The sequence below is a fragment of the Alnus glutinosa genome, chromosome 4, assembly GCF_958979055.1.
Source record: "Alnus glutinosa chromosome 4, dhAlnGlut1.1, whole genome shotgun sequence".
NCBI lineage: Eukaryota > Viridiplantae > Streptophyta > Magnoliopsida > Fagales > Betulaceae > Alnus > Alnus glutinosa.
In genome coordinates, this window is record NC_084889.1 from 29,370,180 (window position 1) to 29,388,627 (window position 18,448).

Here is an 18,448-nt window from a genome sequence, read left to right on the forward strand (position 1 = left end):
AGGATAAAGCTAAAATTACAATAATCAAGATGGAGATGAGTAGAATATATATATAGGGTTTGGCTTGGGTCTAGTTTCTATCCATTGGGATTGGAACGCATATATGTATGTCCCATAACAAGACACAAGACACGTGTTCCGATTTCAACGGGTCTGATTCTAACTGAAACTGCTCAGACCCAAGTCAAATCTGTAGAATATTCAAAAGATTAGTATATATACTTCGTTCAAACCTGATGTACCTACAGGGAAGACAAAACTACAGTAACTAGTAGAAAGGTATTGAAAAACACACTTCAACAATGGTGGATTTAGGACAACCATTGGGATTAGATCGCATATATGTATGTCCCATAACAAGACACGAGACACGTGTTCCAATTTCAACGGGTCTGATTCTAACTGAAACTGCTCGAACCCAAGTCGAATATGAGAATATTCAAAAGATCGGTATATATACTTCATTCAAACCTGATGTACCTACGGGGAAGACAAAACTACACTAGCTAGTAGAAATGTATTGAAAAACACACTTCAATAATTGTGGATTTAGGACAACTATGTAAAAAGTGGATTGCAATCTCCTACAATTAAGCTGCTCGAATATCACAAAAAAAAAAAAAATCGGCAACTTAAGAAAGCAAGTGGCGAGACTCACCTACCTCAAGCAACTTAGGATGTTGAGCCCACCTGCCTAAGGTAGGTAGCCCTATAGCCTCCTTCTTTTAAGCTGTTCAAATTTTTGAAAAATCCAGATAGTCTAAGGGTGCGTTTGGAATTGCGATTTCGTAGACAATAAGTGCGATTTTAAACTAAATCGCAGAACATAGATCGTTTGGGAACTGCGTTTTTAAAAATTGCGATTTGAAAACGCAGAAAATCTGCTTTTTCAAATCGCAGATAAGATGGTGCTTTTTTGAAAACGCATAATTTTAAAGGTAAATTCGTGATTTTAAATGCTAAACTGCGATTTTGCCAAATGCTTAATTGCGTTTTTAAAAATCATTTTTTTCAAATCGCATATTATAAAATCGTTATTTTAAATCGCATTTTTTGAAATCGCAAACCCAAACGGACCCTAAGTCTAAAGGACCCGTTCGTAGAAAGATGCTATACATACATAACTGAAGTCGGTATACATATCTAGTATGTGAAAAATTTGTTGACTCCGCCTAACTACTTAACTCCTTAAAAAGGATGTGTAGGGCCATATGACCTTTGTTTGTGGATCCCCACACAAACATATTGTTCAAGCTCATTCCTGAAAAGCAAAAGGAAAGAGAAAAACAGTCATTCGAATCTACAAGAATATGGCCAGTCATACAAGGAAGAAGGTGGTATTGTTAAGTCCCCTCTTCAGGCCTGAAAAGTAAACCAACGACCAAAAAAAAAAAAAGAAAGTACTTTATAATAAGACTGATGAACAAACAGGAATAAGATTGTTGAAAGCCACCATCCTTCTTATTATATTTTAAATCATTTAGTTAGTGATATATAAAAGGAAGGAAATGCTATTTTCGAGCACTATCTTTACAAAGGAGACATAATGAATGCACGAAGAACGGATAAATGACTGTATTAATTACATGCCAAGAAGCCCTGTACTCCAGATCAAGTAGAATGTGCTTCCACTTAAACTACCAACTGCCTACTCTTCTGTACACCACAAATTTCTAGTGATTGATGGGGGTAATTTCCAATTAATTAAGTGTTAGAACAACTGAGGGGCTCTAATCTTATCCCACCTAACATCACATAGAACGGGGGGGGGGGGGGGGGGGGGGGTGTTTCCAGCCTCATGCGTTGGATCAGATTGGCCTGTTGAATAATAGTGTTAAGTAATTTGCAGATTCTTCCAAGGCTGAAAATTGAGCAGTATCTCCCAAATAGCTACAGGGCTGACAATTCAACTTCCTGGGTGCAAGGACGATATGCCACAAATGTGTAGTCGTTTGAGAAGGAACCGGGATTAAAACAAGTGATTCCTGTGTATTTAAATGCCTTCTGCTCACTTCTGTCACCTAAGATGATCTGTATGAGACAAAAAAAGTGAAACGTATGTCAGATGGTTCCTGTCAGGCCTTACACCTATGCAGTTATTAATGGCCTCAGCCAGCAAGTTTAATTTCCTTCCAAATATTCAGTTTTGCATATTTCTAATCATTTTTCCCATTCATCCATATATTGGCAACATGCAATGAGGTCGAGTCAAGCAACTGCCCCAAGTGGCCAAATCCACTTCTTTCTTGAATTGATGAGAAAAGAATGGAAATCTAATCAATAAACAAATTCAGGATTCGTCTAAAAAAAACTTTTTATAATGTACTTTTTGCTTTTTGGTTGAAAAAGTGTTCTATATGACATTAATGTGAAAGTAGTTTTGAGTGTTTTGTGTTTGAAGTCGTTTGGTAATGCTTTTTTTTTTTTTGCTAAAAAACAAAAAACCTCTCCAAAAAACGTTTGTCAAATGTGGCCTCAGACATTCAAATCATCTAGTTGTATCTCATTTTATCTTTCAACATCTCATTGCCATGGGTGATCCGTATTTAGTGTGACAGTTCCCACTTATCGTTCCAATGATGGGAAAAGACACAATTGCCAACATCATAAAACATAGCAATGTTAGACAAGTTGCAAAACCTTTGATATTAGTATTGAGTAGTACCGTATGTGGAGTTGGATAGAGATGGAGACAGTGGTCGTAATTCCAGATAACAGGTTGTACGATAAGAGGTAGTGGACAGAGATGACTTTGATGAGTTATGGTAGCAACAAGCTGCAGTAGAAACTCAAAAGCCATTAGCACCTTCAGCTAATATCCACAAGCAAAAAAAAATCAGTAAATTTATTTGGAAAATTTAAAGTTATTAGGTATAAAAGATTACATGCTGAAAAGGATCAGTGGTTTCTTCCGAAGAAGGGGGCATCAGACATGAGCGGCGCATCCTATACAGTAGATCTTGACGGAAAAATACAATTTCTTGGGTATAGAATTTGATTCTGCATTCATACATGATAAAAGTATAATTACGAGGACAATCAAAACACATCAGTAGCTACATAGCAAGAAAGTAAGAGAGAATTTGAATTCCAAGCAGCAATGATGATCTCATATACTAAATTTTCTACTTTCCATCATCAGATGTTCCTTAAATCAAAGAACACAAGCTACAAATACCATTGAATTAATGCTACAGACATCAGGAGGATGTCCATAGAAGAATACTAAACTTAACTTCATCAGTGATCAGAAAGGTTAACCTGCAAGGATTGCTCGAAAATATGGCATTTGGAATGTGCTTCTGAAGCTCTTCAGTCAAATATTTAGGTAAAGAACACCTGGGTAGAACTGTTGATGGACCTGAAAACGCCAATAGTAGAATTCCTCAAGTATGCCACTTATTGTAAGGGGAAAAATTGAAGTATGGTTAGTCAGTTCAGTATACCTGCATCATCAGGACCAGGAATAAACAGAAATCGACTATGTTCTTTCAGCCGTGGATGGGCAGCAATCAATTGCCCTAGCTTGGCAAACTGTGATCTGTACACTTAGGTTGCTCATTATTGCTTTTACTCATTATGTATATCTGTAGTATTATTATCAGATAACAGTAAGCTACCCTCACCTGAGACTTGAGAAAGAGTGGAAGGAAAGGTTGCATGGGTGAGAACAAAAATTCCCCATGAATACAAATAAAGAAGGAACCACCTCCTCACTCTCAAATCCATTGAGGACAATCTCTAGTTTTTCCATAACCTTATCCATGAAGAAAGCAATAGTAAGCTTATGCCAAGGCACTCAGAAAAAACAAAATTAAAACAAAAACAAGAAAGAGAGGAATCACCTCTTCATTGTCTAGCCAAATGTCAGACAGTATAACAAACATGTCGTTAACTGCTCTCTTTTCCAACTCCGCAAGTCTGAGCTATCAGATATGTATAGGAAATTTTATAAATTCATAAACATTTAGGGCTACTGAAGAAACTTAAAAAGTTCTATCAGAAATGTTTTTTTTTTTTTTTCAATTCTTAATTATAGTTAATGCACTATATAGGATACAGTCTCCTCTTTAGTTAGTATACCACTTCCAAAGAAGTCATGTCCTGCAAGCGATTTGGATGACTTGTCTCGGTCCTCTAATGGAGGAAATCCACACGTAATGACCTTCATAACAGAAAGCAAGTTTCAGTAAAATATCTCCAGAAATCAACTCCAAAGGTGCCTATGGAGCTTTGGAAAGTTAGCAAAATCAATGCCTTGCAGAAACTCAGGGAAAATAAAATCCACATATACAAATTGATGTTTGACAGCTAGAGGTATGCTTTGGAAATTGGGAATAAGGTCCAAGGCAACTCAGAGATCTCAAGTTTTTCCGGACAGAAATTTGTGAGCCACCAAGTCCAAATAGAGACGTGGTTCTCAAAACAAGATTGATAGCAGAGACTAAAAAGTAGCAGGTCTCTCTTCAGAGACTAGTTTTACTCAAAATTAAGAAGACAATTTTGCAACACCAGATCATAATTTTTCCACTAAGCTTATTACGAAGGTGCTATCTCATTTAAACATTAAAATCTTAAGTACCCTTCAAACATTTGAGAGAAACTTGTGGCAATTTCAGCAATATACAAAAATTGCTGAAATTTTGCCAAAATGAGTAGAAGAAAACGAAGACTAGAATAGGGTGTTTACTGTTGACAGCACAATTTCTCCAAATATTACAAATGACTCCAAATAGCAGTCCAAGGCCTTGTCCAGTTGACAGCACAATTTATGAGCTGAAGCTACAACAACCATCACTCAAACTCAAACCATCATGTCACAAAATTCAAATGGCTGTCCATAATTATTTGCAGTGTTCCATGTTACTGTCACTAGCTGTGTCTAATGGAAATTTGAACTATTTCTAGTTTTGAAAAGATGCTGGTTGAGTGATTGTTTCTTTTTTGCTGCTGGGGGATTTATAAGGTGAGACAAAATTTACATGGCTTCCTCTAGGGTTTAAACTGCAAACAGATTTTTTTTTCTTAGAAGACAAAAAAAAAAAAAATGGTACAACAATATTCTTAATGATCACCAACTGTCCAGGGCAGGGATTGGGCCATTAATATACATTTATTTTATGTAACACATTAAGATCCTCCAGCTCTATCGAGATGCTCTAGATTATGAGATTAGAATTTCCTCTGTCCCTCCCACCCTTGCACTGCACTCTGGTACCCTAGTTCTAAATTAATGATGGTTTATTAGATTATAAGTTTAGAAGAACGGACAGAAATTTTCCATAAACTTTATAGGAGACCGACTTAATATTATATAAAAGACACCATATTTTTTTGATAGAAATGTTAAAAAATTGGTATGAACATTATTTTAGAGACTCCATATTTTTCAAATAGAAACAACAATTGGTATGAATATTCACATTCCCGCCAGCACCAATATCATCATTAACGCAAAGCCTGATTTCGAAGAGCTACTGGAAACTTCCAAGATGTTTCGAATCAAATGTCCATTGCTGCTACAAATGGTCAAGGTAAGTACTTGCCAAGACCAAATGTCTTCAAACAAATTATGAATTAATACTGCAAAAACTAAACAATAGCATGGGCACATACAAAATAGAGAAACTATGTACAGATGTTACAAAATCAGATCTATCAAGGCAGGTTTCAAGAAAATGAAATATAACACTTACCTGAAATATACCCTCTAAGAGCATCTCACCTTCTGCTACAACTATGGTATTCTCCAAGAAAAAACCTGTAGTTATCTTGTATTCCTTGTCAAAGAAAAATACTGATTTTATACCTCTATTTTGGCAAACTTCACATGATAACAGCCTTCCGCATTTGATAATCCACAATAAATTATGACAATAGAGATACATCCCTAAGCCACTATATTGATGGAGTCACAAAATCAATTCTTCCTATGAAACTCGCAATGCATGATACACGCCCTGAGTTGGACGGGCCTCCATGCAAAGATCAGACAGATGTTATCCTTCCATTCCCTTCAATTCATTCATGATTAAATTACAAGAAAGAAAATAAAAGATTAGGGAAACAATAAGAAGTATACTTTGGGCAAGAGGGATTCTATATGGTTACACAACATATGATTGCATATCAATTCAGAGGTGAGATATGTTCATGGACTTGCATACTCTTCATGTATTCTGCATGAACAAAATAGGCAGCACAAAAATGGCTCTAAAATAAAGAACATTCAATAGAACCAACTTAAACTAGTTACGAAGACCTATATGCCATTACCAATTATTGGAACTCAATATTAATATAGGGCAGTGTGCTCAGAAAAATGAGTTAAAAGGACAAGTTTCAGATCATGTAGTGAAGTAATTTAGTTCCACTCGTAAAAACAAATTTGCCCTTCCAATAAAAAAAAAAAAAAAAAAAGCGTAAAAATTATGTTTTAAGGATATTGCATTAGATAAATTGATTTCCACAGAAGCAGTTAGGTCTTCCAAATAAAAATGGCCATCCTCCAACTGAGATATCACACCCATGACCCATCTTCTCCCCGTTTGGCCAACCAGAGACTGAATTGGAGATATCTGTCAAATATATTGCAGAAAAAGAGGTGTGCTCTGTTAGAACAGATATACCAAATTGGGACAAAAATGCTAAATTCCAAATTCTTCAAATTTGAAGATATGGACCCAACAAAAAAAATCATACGCGTACATAACACATATATATGCCTTACCTCACAGCTTCCAACATGTGACCTTTCGGTATCAAATGCGGGTCTGGAAAAATGCTGATCACGAGCAAGCCTCTGAAACAACAAGAGGAACCTATCCCTGTACAAAGCCGCTTTTGCTGAAGCGTCACCGTGAATGGGTAGGCTTCCTGTATGCCTAGGATCAATACAAAGACTTACATAAATCCCCAAATCTACCAAAGATAATTCGTGGCAATTATGAAATTGTAAAAATTGTTAAATCATTGCCTATCCCAAAAGCTTAGACTAATAGAAAATACTGAATTTTACTCATTTAATCAATAAACATTCGCAATAATTGTTGATTTAACATAGTTTGAGTTGAATTTTACTTCAAACCATATCAAATATTTCATGTGCAGGGCTCCGTCATCGAGGTAGCACTAAATCCTAAAGTTAGAATATTAATTAAATAATTAAAGTAACATTTTCCTATTGACTTAAGCTTTTTTTTTTCGAATAACTGATGGTTTAACAGATCCAGTGAATTAGCGAATCGACATACTCATGGAAAATCTTTTTGATGGGATCGTAGCCGAATTTGGGGATCAAGAATGCATCAATCACACGAATAGCCGACGCGGAAGACCCACCGACAGAATCTGGGCTTTCGTCGGCAGCGGCCGCTTCGGCTTCTAATAAAAGGCTCACTACCCGGTGCACCGGCTCCTTGTCGATGATGGAAGATTTCACTGCCACCAGTTTACCATTTTAAAAACGGAGAGAGTCTAAGAAGCAGATCATGAGAATAGAAATGGGGAAAAAAGAGAGAAATTACGGGAATCAGTGTCGAGCTGGTCGAGGAGGAGGTCGACGGCGTCGTCTTCGGCGCCTGGGAAGCGGTCGACGAAGGAGAGGATCTCTTCCAGAGCCTCCATCTTGAGGATGTACCCTCTGATCTTGCATTTCCTCTCTACCTTCTTCCTCAGCATCGAACCCTTCATCTCTCTCTCTCTCTCTCTCTCTCTCTCTCTGTGTAAGCTGAGAGATTTGGCGGGACGCTTTCCCTTTCTCGATGCGAAAAATGGCGGGAAAATGTATGTGATGGAGCGGCTCGTTTCGGCTAGAAAAGTAAAAAACCCTATTTATAAGGTTTGTAATTGTAGTGATCTTTTTACCTAAATGGTCCCTAAGACGTGCTTCTTCCTCTTGTACTTGCCGGATAAAATCGTACTTTCCACTTCCTAATGAGTTCAAAAGGTAATTTGAGATAAATTATAATCTTATGGATTAATTAAATTTATTACGTGCAATTTAAAAAAGAGTAATGATTCACTACCACTTAAATATACAACTTTTCACAACCTTGTCTATGTGGCAAGGTAGTCCCTCACCTTAATTTATTTTTAAAAAATTAAAAAACTCAAAAAAGTAGTGGGGGACCACCTTGCCACATAGGCAAGGTGGTGAAAAGTTGTATATTTTGGTGACATTGAATCATTATTCTTTAAAAAATAGGGTGCTATAGGACTGACCTATTTGGAACAGTTTAAGTTACCCGCGAGGCCGCAACCCTTCTCTTATTGGAATGGGATCCTTTCCATTTCATTTGAAATGAAGATGAGCAGTCAGTTTAAAAAAAATAATGGACAAAATTGTCATTTCAAATTTTTGGACAATTTTACCCATTGTTTTATAATTAACTGATTCTTCTCTATTTCATTTGAAATGAAAAAAATCTGTTTCCCTCTCTTTGGGGCTTCCAACAATCAATTGTAGAGAACCTCATTCTTATTAGAAACTTTGCCCTAGTTCCATAATCTTCTTCTTTCTTTCTTTTTTCTGTGTTTTTTTTTTTTTTTTTTTTGGATGGGGGGGGGGGGGGGGTAAGTTGGAGCTTTATCTTGGGTTAATAGCTAGTTAGGCTGTGACCAAAAAATTAAAAATTAAATAAAAAAAAAATTAGCTAGGTAAGCTTTAATACAGCGTCTGAAGATAGAAGAAAACTACAACATTTTCTTTAGAGAAATGATTCTCTTACACAAAATTCACAACAACGATACAACAGCTTACGTGGAAAGTGGTTTTAATCGTTTTTTTCATTTTTTTTTTCCTTCAAAACCGGTTGGAGGGGAAATGAAATTTCATTTCCCCCCAACGCACCCCCCCTCTCTCTCTCTGAATTCTCTCCGTACAGTCCCCGTCCTAAATCGGCGTCCTTCACCGAAGTTCTCCTCCTCCGTCCATCAGAAACCGCCGCCCGCAGCCCCTCTCTCTCTCTCTGCCCGGATCTGCCTCCTACGCACCTCTCTGGCCAGATCTGCCTGCTCCGTCCGTTGGAAACCGCCGCCTGCAACCCCTCTCTCTCTCCCGCTCGCTCCGATGCCAGTCGTCCCTGTCCCTCTCGGTGGCTTATCTCTCTCGGCGGTCGGCCACCCTCCACCATCCTTCATCGGCGTTCTGTCTCCGGCGGATTTGGCGGCCAAATCTGTCTCCGGCGACGCTAAAAACAAAGGTACTCTGGCTCTCTCTCTCTCTCTCTCTCTCTCTCTCTCTCTCTCTCTCTCCGTTGAGGAAATATTTTTATGGTTATAATGTTTTTCCATGTTTACAGATCTCTCTACCGGTGTCGTCTCCACCTCCAGTAACTCTCTTTCTCTCTCTGAAATTATTGTTTGAAAATACTAATTCGGTTTGAGGGGGAAAAAAATTCGGTCTTTTGTTTGTTGTTGGATGCTGTAACTGGTGTTAGTGATTTTGCTGGTTCTGATTGTTGGATGGTGTTGGTATTTTGCTTGGTTCTGATTCAAAAAACAAAACTAAGATTGGTTTCGGTCATGCATATAATACCAATATTATAGAATGGCCAAGTTTCTCCTTTCAGAAGGCCGTGCTTTGTCTGAGTGCAGCTCTGCATATCATCATATTTACGGGAAAAAATGAAAATAGTAGTTAGCAACTGGGAGAAAAAGAAAGGGACGAGAGGAAGATTAAGAACTGCATTATACCTCGTATGTATCAGATCATTAGGTATGCAAGAAAAGACATCTTGGTAAATGGCCGTATTTGTCTGTCAAAAAAAAAATGATAAATAGTTATTACTTCGAGAATAGAAGTATCAGACAAGTGCAAAAAACTAAGGCCAGCAAGTATATTTGGCAGATTATAATCTGCAAGGAAGAGTGTTTCCTTTTCTTACCCTTTCTTAACCCTATTGTTATGGAATTCATAAGAACATATTCCACCTCAGCCGGACTTTACCCTTCAACCCTTTTTTACTCTTCAACCTTTAGCCTCAACTCACTCGAAAAGCCCATTAAAGACTACTAACCATCCTCAATTGGTATATTCCTTTTAATGCGTATATAAAATGCTATTAAAGCAAAATTGTATGCCTTCTGACCCAAAAAAAATAAAAAATAAAAATCTTGCACACAATCATTGTTTCCCACATACTGGCCATATATGAGTATAGTGTTTCATGTCTAGGCGATAAATTTGTGAAAATCAGTTTTTAAAAATACATTTGTCTTATCCAGTTCTTCAAGGATCCTGGAATTTTCAAATTCTTATTACTACTACAAATGCTAAATAATATAATGTGATGGTCACTAGGATTAGTCTTTGATTTGCATGTGAAGTTTTTCTTTTTCATAATTTTTCTAGCAACTTTTTCTCACCTTTGCAGTTGACATCCAAATATCCTTGTAAGTTGAATCAACAACAGGGTCAATTATTTGATCGATCTGAGGAAAGAGATGTGAAGAATCAATATCAGATAAATTCGGTCTGATAAATTACTTGCTCTCAATCAATTCGGTCTTTTGTTTGTTGTTGGATGCTAATGTGCCTGGCTAGAGTGGCTAAGTGCTAACTTACTACATTTTTGGAAGTGCTAACATGCAAGAAAGATCTGTTAATCATCCATTTCGTGAATTCTTTTCCCCTCTTTGCAATCCTTTTTTTTTTTTTATTTCCTTGAAGGTTCTGAAATCCTGTAAGAAAACCAAAGGATGTAGTGTTTTATTACAAAATTTATAGCATTAAACCGAGTCTGGTAGGAGAAATTATGAAGCTAAGTTAAAGTTAGTCCTGTCTTATTGTTCAGTTCAGTTGCTTTTCTTCTTGTCTTATTTCTTTTGATTGGAGGTTGACCTGGTGAGTCTGGGCTCCTGCTGATTAGCTGAATGATATCTACAATGATTATTATTATTATTTTTTTTGCGTAGGCCCGAAAAAATGTCGGTAAATAGTGATGCATCTAGTACCCCTCCATTATGTTACTGTGGAGTGCATGCACGTTTAAGGTACTCATGGACTAGTGACAACCCCGGAAGAAAGTGGTACGACTATATAAAGTATAAGGTAATTTTAAAATTAATTAATTGTGATTTATTTTTTCATTAGTAGTTTATGACATTTATTCTTATGTTTTCACGCAGAAAGCTGGAGATTGTGACTTTTTTAAGTGGGCGGATAACCAAATGACTTCTTATGAGAAGAGATTGGAGGATTATATGAGAGACATTGAGGAAGGGAGACGGGCCGATATTGAGAAAGTTGAGAAGGTGACAATGGCCAATATTGACAGACTTGAGAAACTAATTGAAACAAGACACAAGGAACAATATGAGAGACTTCGGTTGGAGTTGGGTCTTAATAGAAAGATGTTTTAGTTTTGGGCAGCAGTAGTCGTAATCATTTTGGGCATTGTAATTTATTTCAGTGGTTATAGCGGTTCTGAAGTTAGTTACTTGATGTTAGAATGAAAGGATGAAAACATTATTAGGTTAAAAATCGTCATTGTCAGATATTTTACTTTCTTATTAGTTTCACAAATGGTAAGCATTGTGCAAATAGCTGAAAATCTTAAAATCCATAGTTAATTTTTTCTTTTCTTTGGGTTCGATTTTGGTTGAATTTTAAAATCCTAGGTATTTGAATTCTTCAAACTGTTTACAGAATGGAGTTGATAATATATCTTTCGTGTCAATAACTCTGTCATTTTACTTGGCTTAAGTTAGCTCTTTATACTAGCTCGATATTTTTACTTGGCTTATATTTGCTCTTTATAGTAGCTCAATATTGTCAATCTTGGTATTTTCAACAAAATCCACATCGGAATCTTCATGTTTTTCCAACTGAGTACTTGTACATAAGATCCTGTGTAAAGCAAACTTAGCAGTTCAATTTTCACAACATAACCAAGCATGCCTTCTCTGTTTCTTGCTATCCATACCTACATTTGACTTTCTAATTGAAATTTTTTACTGTAAAATTATAAACATATGTCCAGATATATGAATGGGTTTTGCACAAGAGCACCTTCAAACCAGATGTTATGTGCTACAATTTGCTTATAGATGCTAACGGGCAGAAATCACTGTATAAGGATGCAAAATCTGCATATTTAGAACTTCTTGAAAACCGATGCATCCCTACTGAAGATATACTTATGCCCTTTTTTTGAAGGCCTACTGCAAATCTGGGCTGCTAGAGAAAGCTGAAGCTGTATTTGCTGAAATGCGAAAATTTGGCCTTCCACCAAGTACGTCTCTGTATCAACTTTAATGGGCACGTAGCTACAAATCCCATTTCAAATTCACCCCAAGAATGGTAAACTCAACCTCAGGACAAATAGGCAAAACTAAAAAACTTTTAGAAATTCAGCATGCTAGACATGCAGTCCAATGCACATATGGCTTTAGCATTCTGAAGCACATAAGCAAACAAGCTAGACATTAATCTTACATACATTAGTTAAAGAAAAACAAACCCAGGGGAAGAACAGAAATATGCTTCTACAATCTGCAAAATGGAATACAAGTGTTTTTCCCCTCTTGGTCATAAAAAGACAAATAACAAAAATTGTAGAAAATTAACTTCTGGTTCATATAGACAGCATTTCAGTTGCAATTGGGAGGTAAAAGCCATGTGATCAAATACCATTAACTATCATATTGGTCTCAAGGTGGAAGTAAACCATTCATCCGAAGACGTATAGTTGACTGCATAGCATCAATAATTGTAGGCAGGACACTTATATGATTGAGTGCGGCATAGACTTGATTGAAGATGTTGCGCACATGCATTTCAATTGCTGGATCAGTTGGGATTATGGAATTAAAAACGTCTGTCATCCAAGCAATTACTTCGGCTGGGTTGGTATTGATACAATAGGGTAAAAGCCACAACAACTGAAGTAATACTTCTTGACTCAAAGGGAGAGGATCCATAATCAAGACCCACCGTATATCAACCTGCAAATCAACTTTAATGTCTAGACATCTAAAATGGATGCATTTTAATAACACAATACTATCAAGTGATTTACCTGAGAGCATAGCCAATTCACAATTGACACATCACGCATTTGTAAGGCTGTAGTGAAAGCCTCTTGGTATTTGTGTTGGCTTATCAATGTGGATAACAAATTTATGGGGTCCATCGACAAATTCACCTAATGCACACATGATTCGTTTCCATTATTGTACGCATATAAATTCCAATCAAAAAACTATATGAATGAATGCCAACACAATGAATTTAAAAAACACAAATTATACCTGAGAAAGAATAGAATGATGGTGACCACTGACGGTGTGAGCAACTGTCAATGACGAAGCGACGGAATCCTGCAAAAACAAACACTAAATAAGTACGTGAAATATCAAATAATTGTCAAAAACCAATTAATAAATAAAGAGATGTTGGCTAATCACCTGAGTAATATGATCGTGAGCTGCAGAATACACAGAAGGCAATGGAGATTGACTAGTGTTGTCTTGATTTTTCGTTGATTTGGAGGCCTACAATTAAAAAATGGTTTATTCAATGTGGGGAAGTACACATGTTTTTAGTAAGTAAAAAGTGGACAGAAGTAATAAAAAAAATAATAAATAATAATAAATTCACTAACTTGATTTTTTTGTCTCTTCGTTTTATTATTGTTGTTTCTTAGTGGCTTGCTCGATACTTGGGATTTCTTCACCATTGTTTCTATAACAGCCACCTTTCTCTTTGTTCGTGACCTCCCTTTACATGAAACCTTCGCAGGACTAAGCACCTTTTTACAGCTAGACGATGCGACAGTAGTTGGAATGCCAGAAGATTGATTTTTGCAACGCCACAACTCCTTTAATTGATCAATTCTTTCATTAGTTCCATGCAACGTTTCTTCGTGTTTACTGATGTGAGCGCTAGTAATTCTTCAAAATTGTTTCTCACTTTGTCATGTATTTGGGTATGTGGATTATCATTAATGGCATCATAACTACTCTTAACCTTCGAGTACTCTCGCTTAATATCTTTCCTCCATCTGTCAAGAACATATCTTTATGGCAAAGTTGTCACTTTCTTTGTCCGTAACACGAAAAGTGAATGCGTACATAAGATGCCTCTTACTTCAAACAATGCACATGTGCACTTCACTTCCAATTCATCTTCATTGAAGTAAGCAAGAAATGTCTTTTCTATTAAGTGATCTCCAACTACAACATATTCAACAACTTCAAAGGTAGAAATCACACCTTCACTTTTGAGAAGAGAGTTATTACAAGACATCATTTTCACAAAATGCTTATGTACTTCTTTGAACTTCGCATTTGTGTAAACAACTTGAAATTGTTTCTCTAAGTGCAAGGCGCTTATACATGGGATTGTGCGATTGAAAGAATCGAAATCAGCACGTGCCTCACTCTCGACAATTCTCCTTAAAGCGTTATCATATTCATCAACAAATTCTTTCAATGTGGTTCGTGAGTGCACGTAACCATCAAAAAATGCGTTCATACTTTCACTTCACTGTGTAGTACTCATTCCCGCCCAAAAAGTATCTTTCATGTATGTCGGCACCCAAAATGTCTTATCCATATATAACCCATTCAACCATGCATTATCATGAAGATTATACTTCTTTAGTAGATCTTTCCAATTTTCCTCATATTCTTCACATGTTTGAGAGTCATACAAACATTTATTTATGACGCTTTTAATGCCATCAAAATTAGCATGTGATCCAAATTTTTTAGGGATTTTTTTCATAACGTGTCACACACAATATTTATGTCGACTTTCAGGAAAAACAATAGCAATTGCATTTTTCATAGCTTTATCCTAGTCTGTCATAATTGCTTTAGGGGCTTGGCCATTCATGCACTCTAACCAACATTTAAATAACCACACAAATGTCTCTGTATCCTCACTTGAAATTAGTCATGCCCCTAAAAGTATAGATTGACCATGATGATTCACTCCTACAAAATGAGCAAATGTCATGTCATATTTATTGGTCAAATACGTTGTGTCAAACGTAATAACATCTCCAAAGAAATCATACGCTGCCCTGCTCCATGCATCAGCCCAAAAAACATTTCGTAACCTACAGTCATTGTCCATATCTATTACGTAGTAGAAGCCACTATTTTGCTTTTGCATTCTTCTGAAGTAATCACAAAGTGCTTGAGCACCTCCTTTACCAAGATTAAGTTCTCTTACCTTGTTAATATAATTCCGACAATCTCTCTCACCAAAGGAAAGATTCTCAAACCCCCCACTTTCAACAACTAATGAATTGAAATTTTTACACAAACGTATTCCTGCTCTGTCATTTAGCTCAAGCCTTCTTTTCGTAGTATCACTAATTTTCTTATTGCTTCTAAAAAATCTCTTTGCCCGGGCTTAACGAATGATTATGCGTCAACTCAACTTTACTCAAAAACCACGTTCCATCATCACATAAATTTGCACAAATCCTGTCACCACACCCTGTTTTATTTGAAACTGGAGTTGGCTTCGCACAATCACTTGTTTTAGGTCGCTCAGCACCTCCACGAGTACATATAAGCATTACGTAACCTTTTATACCCTTCTTTTTTCTCGAGTTTCTCTGCACTATACCAAACCCAACTTGCTTAGCATACTTCCTATAATAAGAGCAGACTTCGTCTAATGAACTACATGCCATTGATTCTTTCGGTTCTTCAACTTTCTCATCATCCTTTAACACCACAGGTAGTACCACATTTTCTTCCTCATCATTCAACTCTTCATCTGAAATAAATGTCATTAAATCCTTCGACTCTTCAAATTTTTCACCCATATCTATCCAAAAAAGTATACAAAATGTGTTTATAAAAAAGCCTAGAATAATAATAAAGAAAAAACAAAACAAAACTATAACTCAAACAAAAGTGAAAAAACTAACCATTTTGACGGTCATCTTGATGGGTTAGAGTATCGTCAAATTCACTCTTATTATCCAATCGTGAACTTGAAGAGTCCATTTAGAAAAGTGCTATATTAAAAAGTAATATAAGTTAATTGAATGAAAAACTAAAGAAGTAATCAACATCAGACTTTCTTTAATTGCGAGAAAAAATAGAGTGAAGATGAGAAGATTTACGAGGATATGAATGTAGTTGTAAGATAGAACCTCTTCCTGTTTCAGCCTTTTGCAGAATATATTTTTATTTCAGTTTTTTTAAGAGAGTCACAATTCAGCAACTATATTTCAATTCAAACTTCACTGAGACTGTCCAAACTCAGCCATGATTTTTCTGTTTCACAAATTACTAGACAGAATCATACAAACCAGTAATATTTAGGTCATGCTTACGTTATAAAAACAGATGCAGTTATGTTTATAGGGAAAACTGCTAGGGACTTTTTCAACCTAGTCCCTTTTACATGCTCCAGAATGTGCACGGAACATACAATTTGCACTCCCAGACAGAGCAGCTGCTTATAAGCAACCGCTTTATCACCAACTGTAAGAGTACCATGGAATATTTGAGTCAACCTCCAAAAATTCCAATGTCCATCAGCTGGCTAACCTTAATACTTAAAACCACCAGTTAATAATATCGGGAAAGACATAATCAGTGGGAATAGGAGATGCTTGTTATTTGAAAATTAAGACAATTAGGAGCATATGGAAAAGGAAGGTACAGTGAGAAAAAACATGCTTGTCATTTGTTGCACAATGAAGTAACAAGTCCTTTTAACAAGGATTTTTATGGGTAAAATGCATGGGAACTTAAATAGAAAAATATTTCTGTGAACATATTGGTCATTTGTTGGTCTTTCCTTCCCTTAGTATGTCTGCCCATTATAGTATGCGTAGAATATATGCACATCTTTTCCCTTATCCTTTCAAATTTAGAAGGAAATCATTTCATAAGCAAGAGTTGCAAAAGAAGAGCGCAGTGTGATGTGACCAACGGATCAATGTCATACATAATTATCTCCAAAAAAATAAAACCTCAAAATAATGTGCATAAAACAATCAATTGTTCCTGATAACTCGGTGAAAATATTTAGTGATAATAACTTTACTTAGAATCTTAGATACCAATTAAGTATGATTCAAAAGCATTAATCCTATAACATTGCAGAGGGACAGGGTATTTCCACATTACCTCCACATTACACATTCTCAATCATTTTCATGTTCAACCATTATATTTATATTCAACAACAACAAAAAAAATTAAAAAAAATTAAACCTTCAAAACCTTCATTTCTGAGCCACATTACAACACAAAAGGCAAAACCACCGAAATCATTACAGCATAAGAAAGAGCTAAGAAGAGGGATCGAAGCTTACCTGCAAATTTGTTGAAGACCCAAATTGAATGATGAAAAATTTGTGGAATATACCGTTGGGACAGAGAAGCGTAAGCCCACTACACACACAGTAGAGAGAAGCTGGCAAAGAAAGCGTGGCTTCTCTTGATGAGTTGCTGCTCTGCGTGAAAAAAAAGAAAGGGACATAATTTAGTCCAGCTGCGACAAAACAGAGAATTTAGTCCACATTATTGCATAATTTTTCTTTTTGGGATCTTGTTTGCTAGGCTAACAACAAAAAAGTAAGGCAGCAAATATTTACCGGAGAGGAAATCTGCTAGCGAAGAGACGACCGAATCTGCCGGAGAGAGAGGAAATATGCCGGAGAGAGAGAGACTCTGTCGGAGAGAAGCCGGACGACGGAGAAGGCCGACTGCTGAGAGAGAAGTCGGCGACGTCACTGACCGGACGTGGAACTGTACGGCAGAGAGAGAGAGAGAGAGAGGGGCTGCGGGCGGCGGTTTCCGACAGACGGAGGAGAACTCTTGTGAAGCAGTGCCGGCAAGGAGACTACCCATGACCGGAGAGGGACGCCGGACGCCGATTTGGGACGGGGACTGTACGGAGAGAATTCAAAGAGAGAGAGGGGGGGTGCGTTGGGGGGAAATGAAATTTCATTTCCCCTCCAACCGGTTTTGACGGAAAAAAAAAAAAAAAAAAATGAAAAAAACGATTAAAACCACTTTCCACGTAAGTTGTTGTATCGTTGTTGTGAATTTTGTGTACGAGAATCATTTCTCTTTTCTTTATTCAACAAAGTACTTTATTTAAGATTACTTAAATAATATGATTTGACTCTATTAATACTGTCTTACTACAAACCTAGGACAAGATGAGTAATTACTGTTGTACATGCAAGCACGATGCAATGTCTCTTGTTCAACTTTAAGATGTGATAGTAAAAATTAATTATAAAATCATGATTTTAAATAAATAAATAATGGTTAATTTTTACTGCTATATCATTTTAGTGGTATAGTAGTTATATAACAGCTTACTAAATAGCATTACTCACCAATAAATTTACAATGTCCCTTCAATCTTTAAATTTATGTAATTCTACGGTGCAATCTACCATTAGGGTTGCAATGTTTCCTTTTGCACCCAAAATGACAAAAATAACCTTAATAAAAA

At 36.4% G+C, this 18,448-nt stretch overlaps 1 protein-coding gene and 1 long non-coding RNA gene across 2 annotated transcripts; both read right to left on the reverse strand.

The window, feature by feature from the left end:
• Positions 1–1,773: 1,773 nt before the first annotated feature.
• On the reverse strand, positions 1,774–7,781 carry LOC133866964 (DNA polymerase epsilon subunit B). Its single transcript, XM_062303630.1, has 13 exons — positions 7,527–7,781; positions 7,254–7,440; positions 6,731–6,884; positions 6,446–6,578; positions 5,697–5,773; positions 4,061–4,165; positions 3,846–3,926; positions 3,627–3,757; positions 3,447–3,541; positions 3,262–3,361; positions 2,886–3,000; positions 2,666–2,776; positions 1,774–2,031 (listed from the first exon to the last, which is right to left on the reverse strand). Exons 1-13 carry the CDS (start codon positions 7,690–7,692, stop codon positions 1,891–1,893), a joined length of 1,596 nt encoding a protein of 531 aa, XP_062159614.1. The 5' UTR covers positions 7,693–7,781; the 3' UTR covers positions 1,774–1,890.
• A 1,761-nt stretch (positions 7,782–9,542) lies between these two features.
• On the reverse strand, positions 9,543–10,437 carry LOC133865741 (uncharacterized). Its single transcript, XR_009899802.1, has 3 exons — positions 10,369–10,437; positions 9,697–9,758; positions 9,543–9,599 (listed from the first exon to the last, which is right to left on the reverse strand). It is a non-coding gene; the product is annotated as an uncharacterized LOC133865741 (long non-coding RNA).
• Between the last annotated feature and the right edge of the window lie 8,011 nt (positions 10,438–18,448).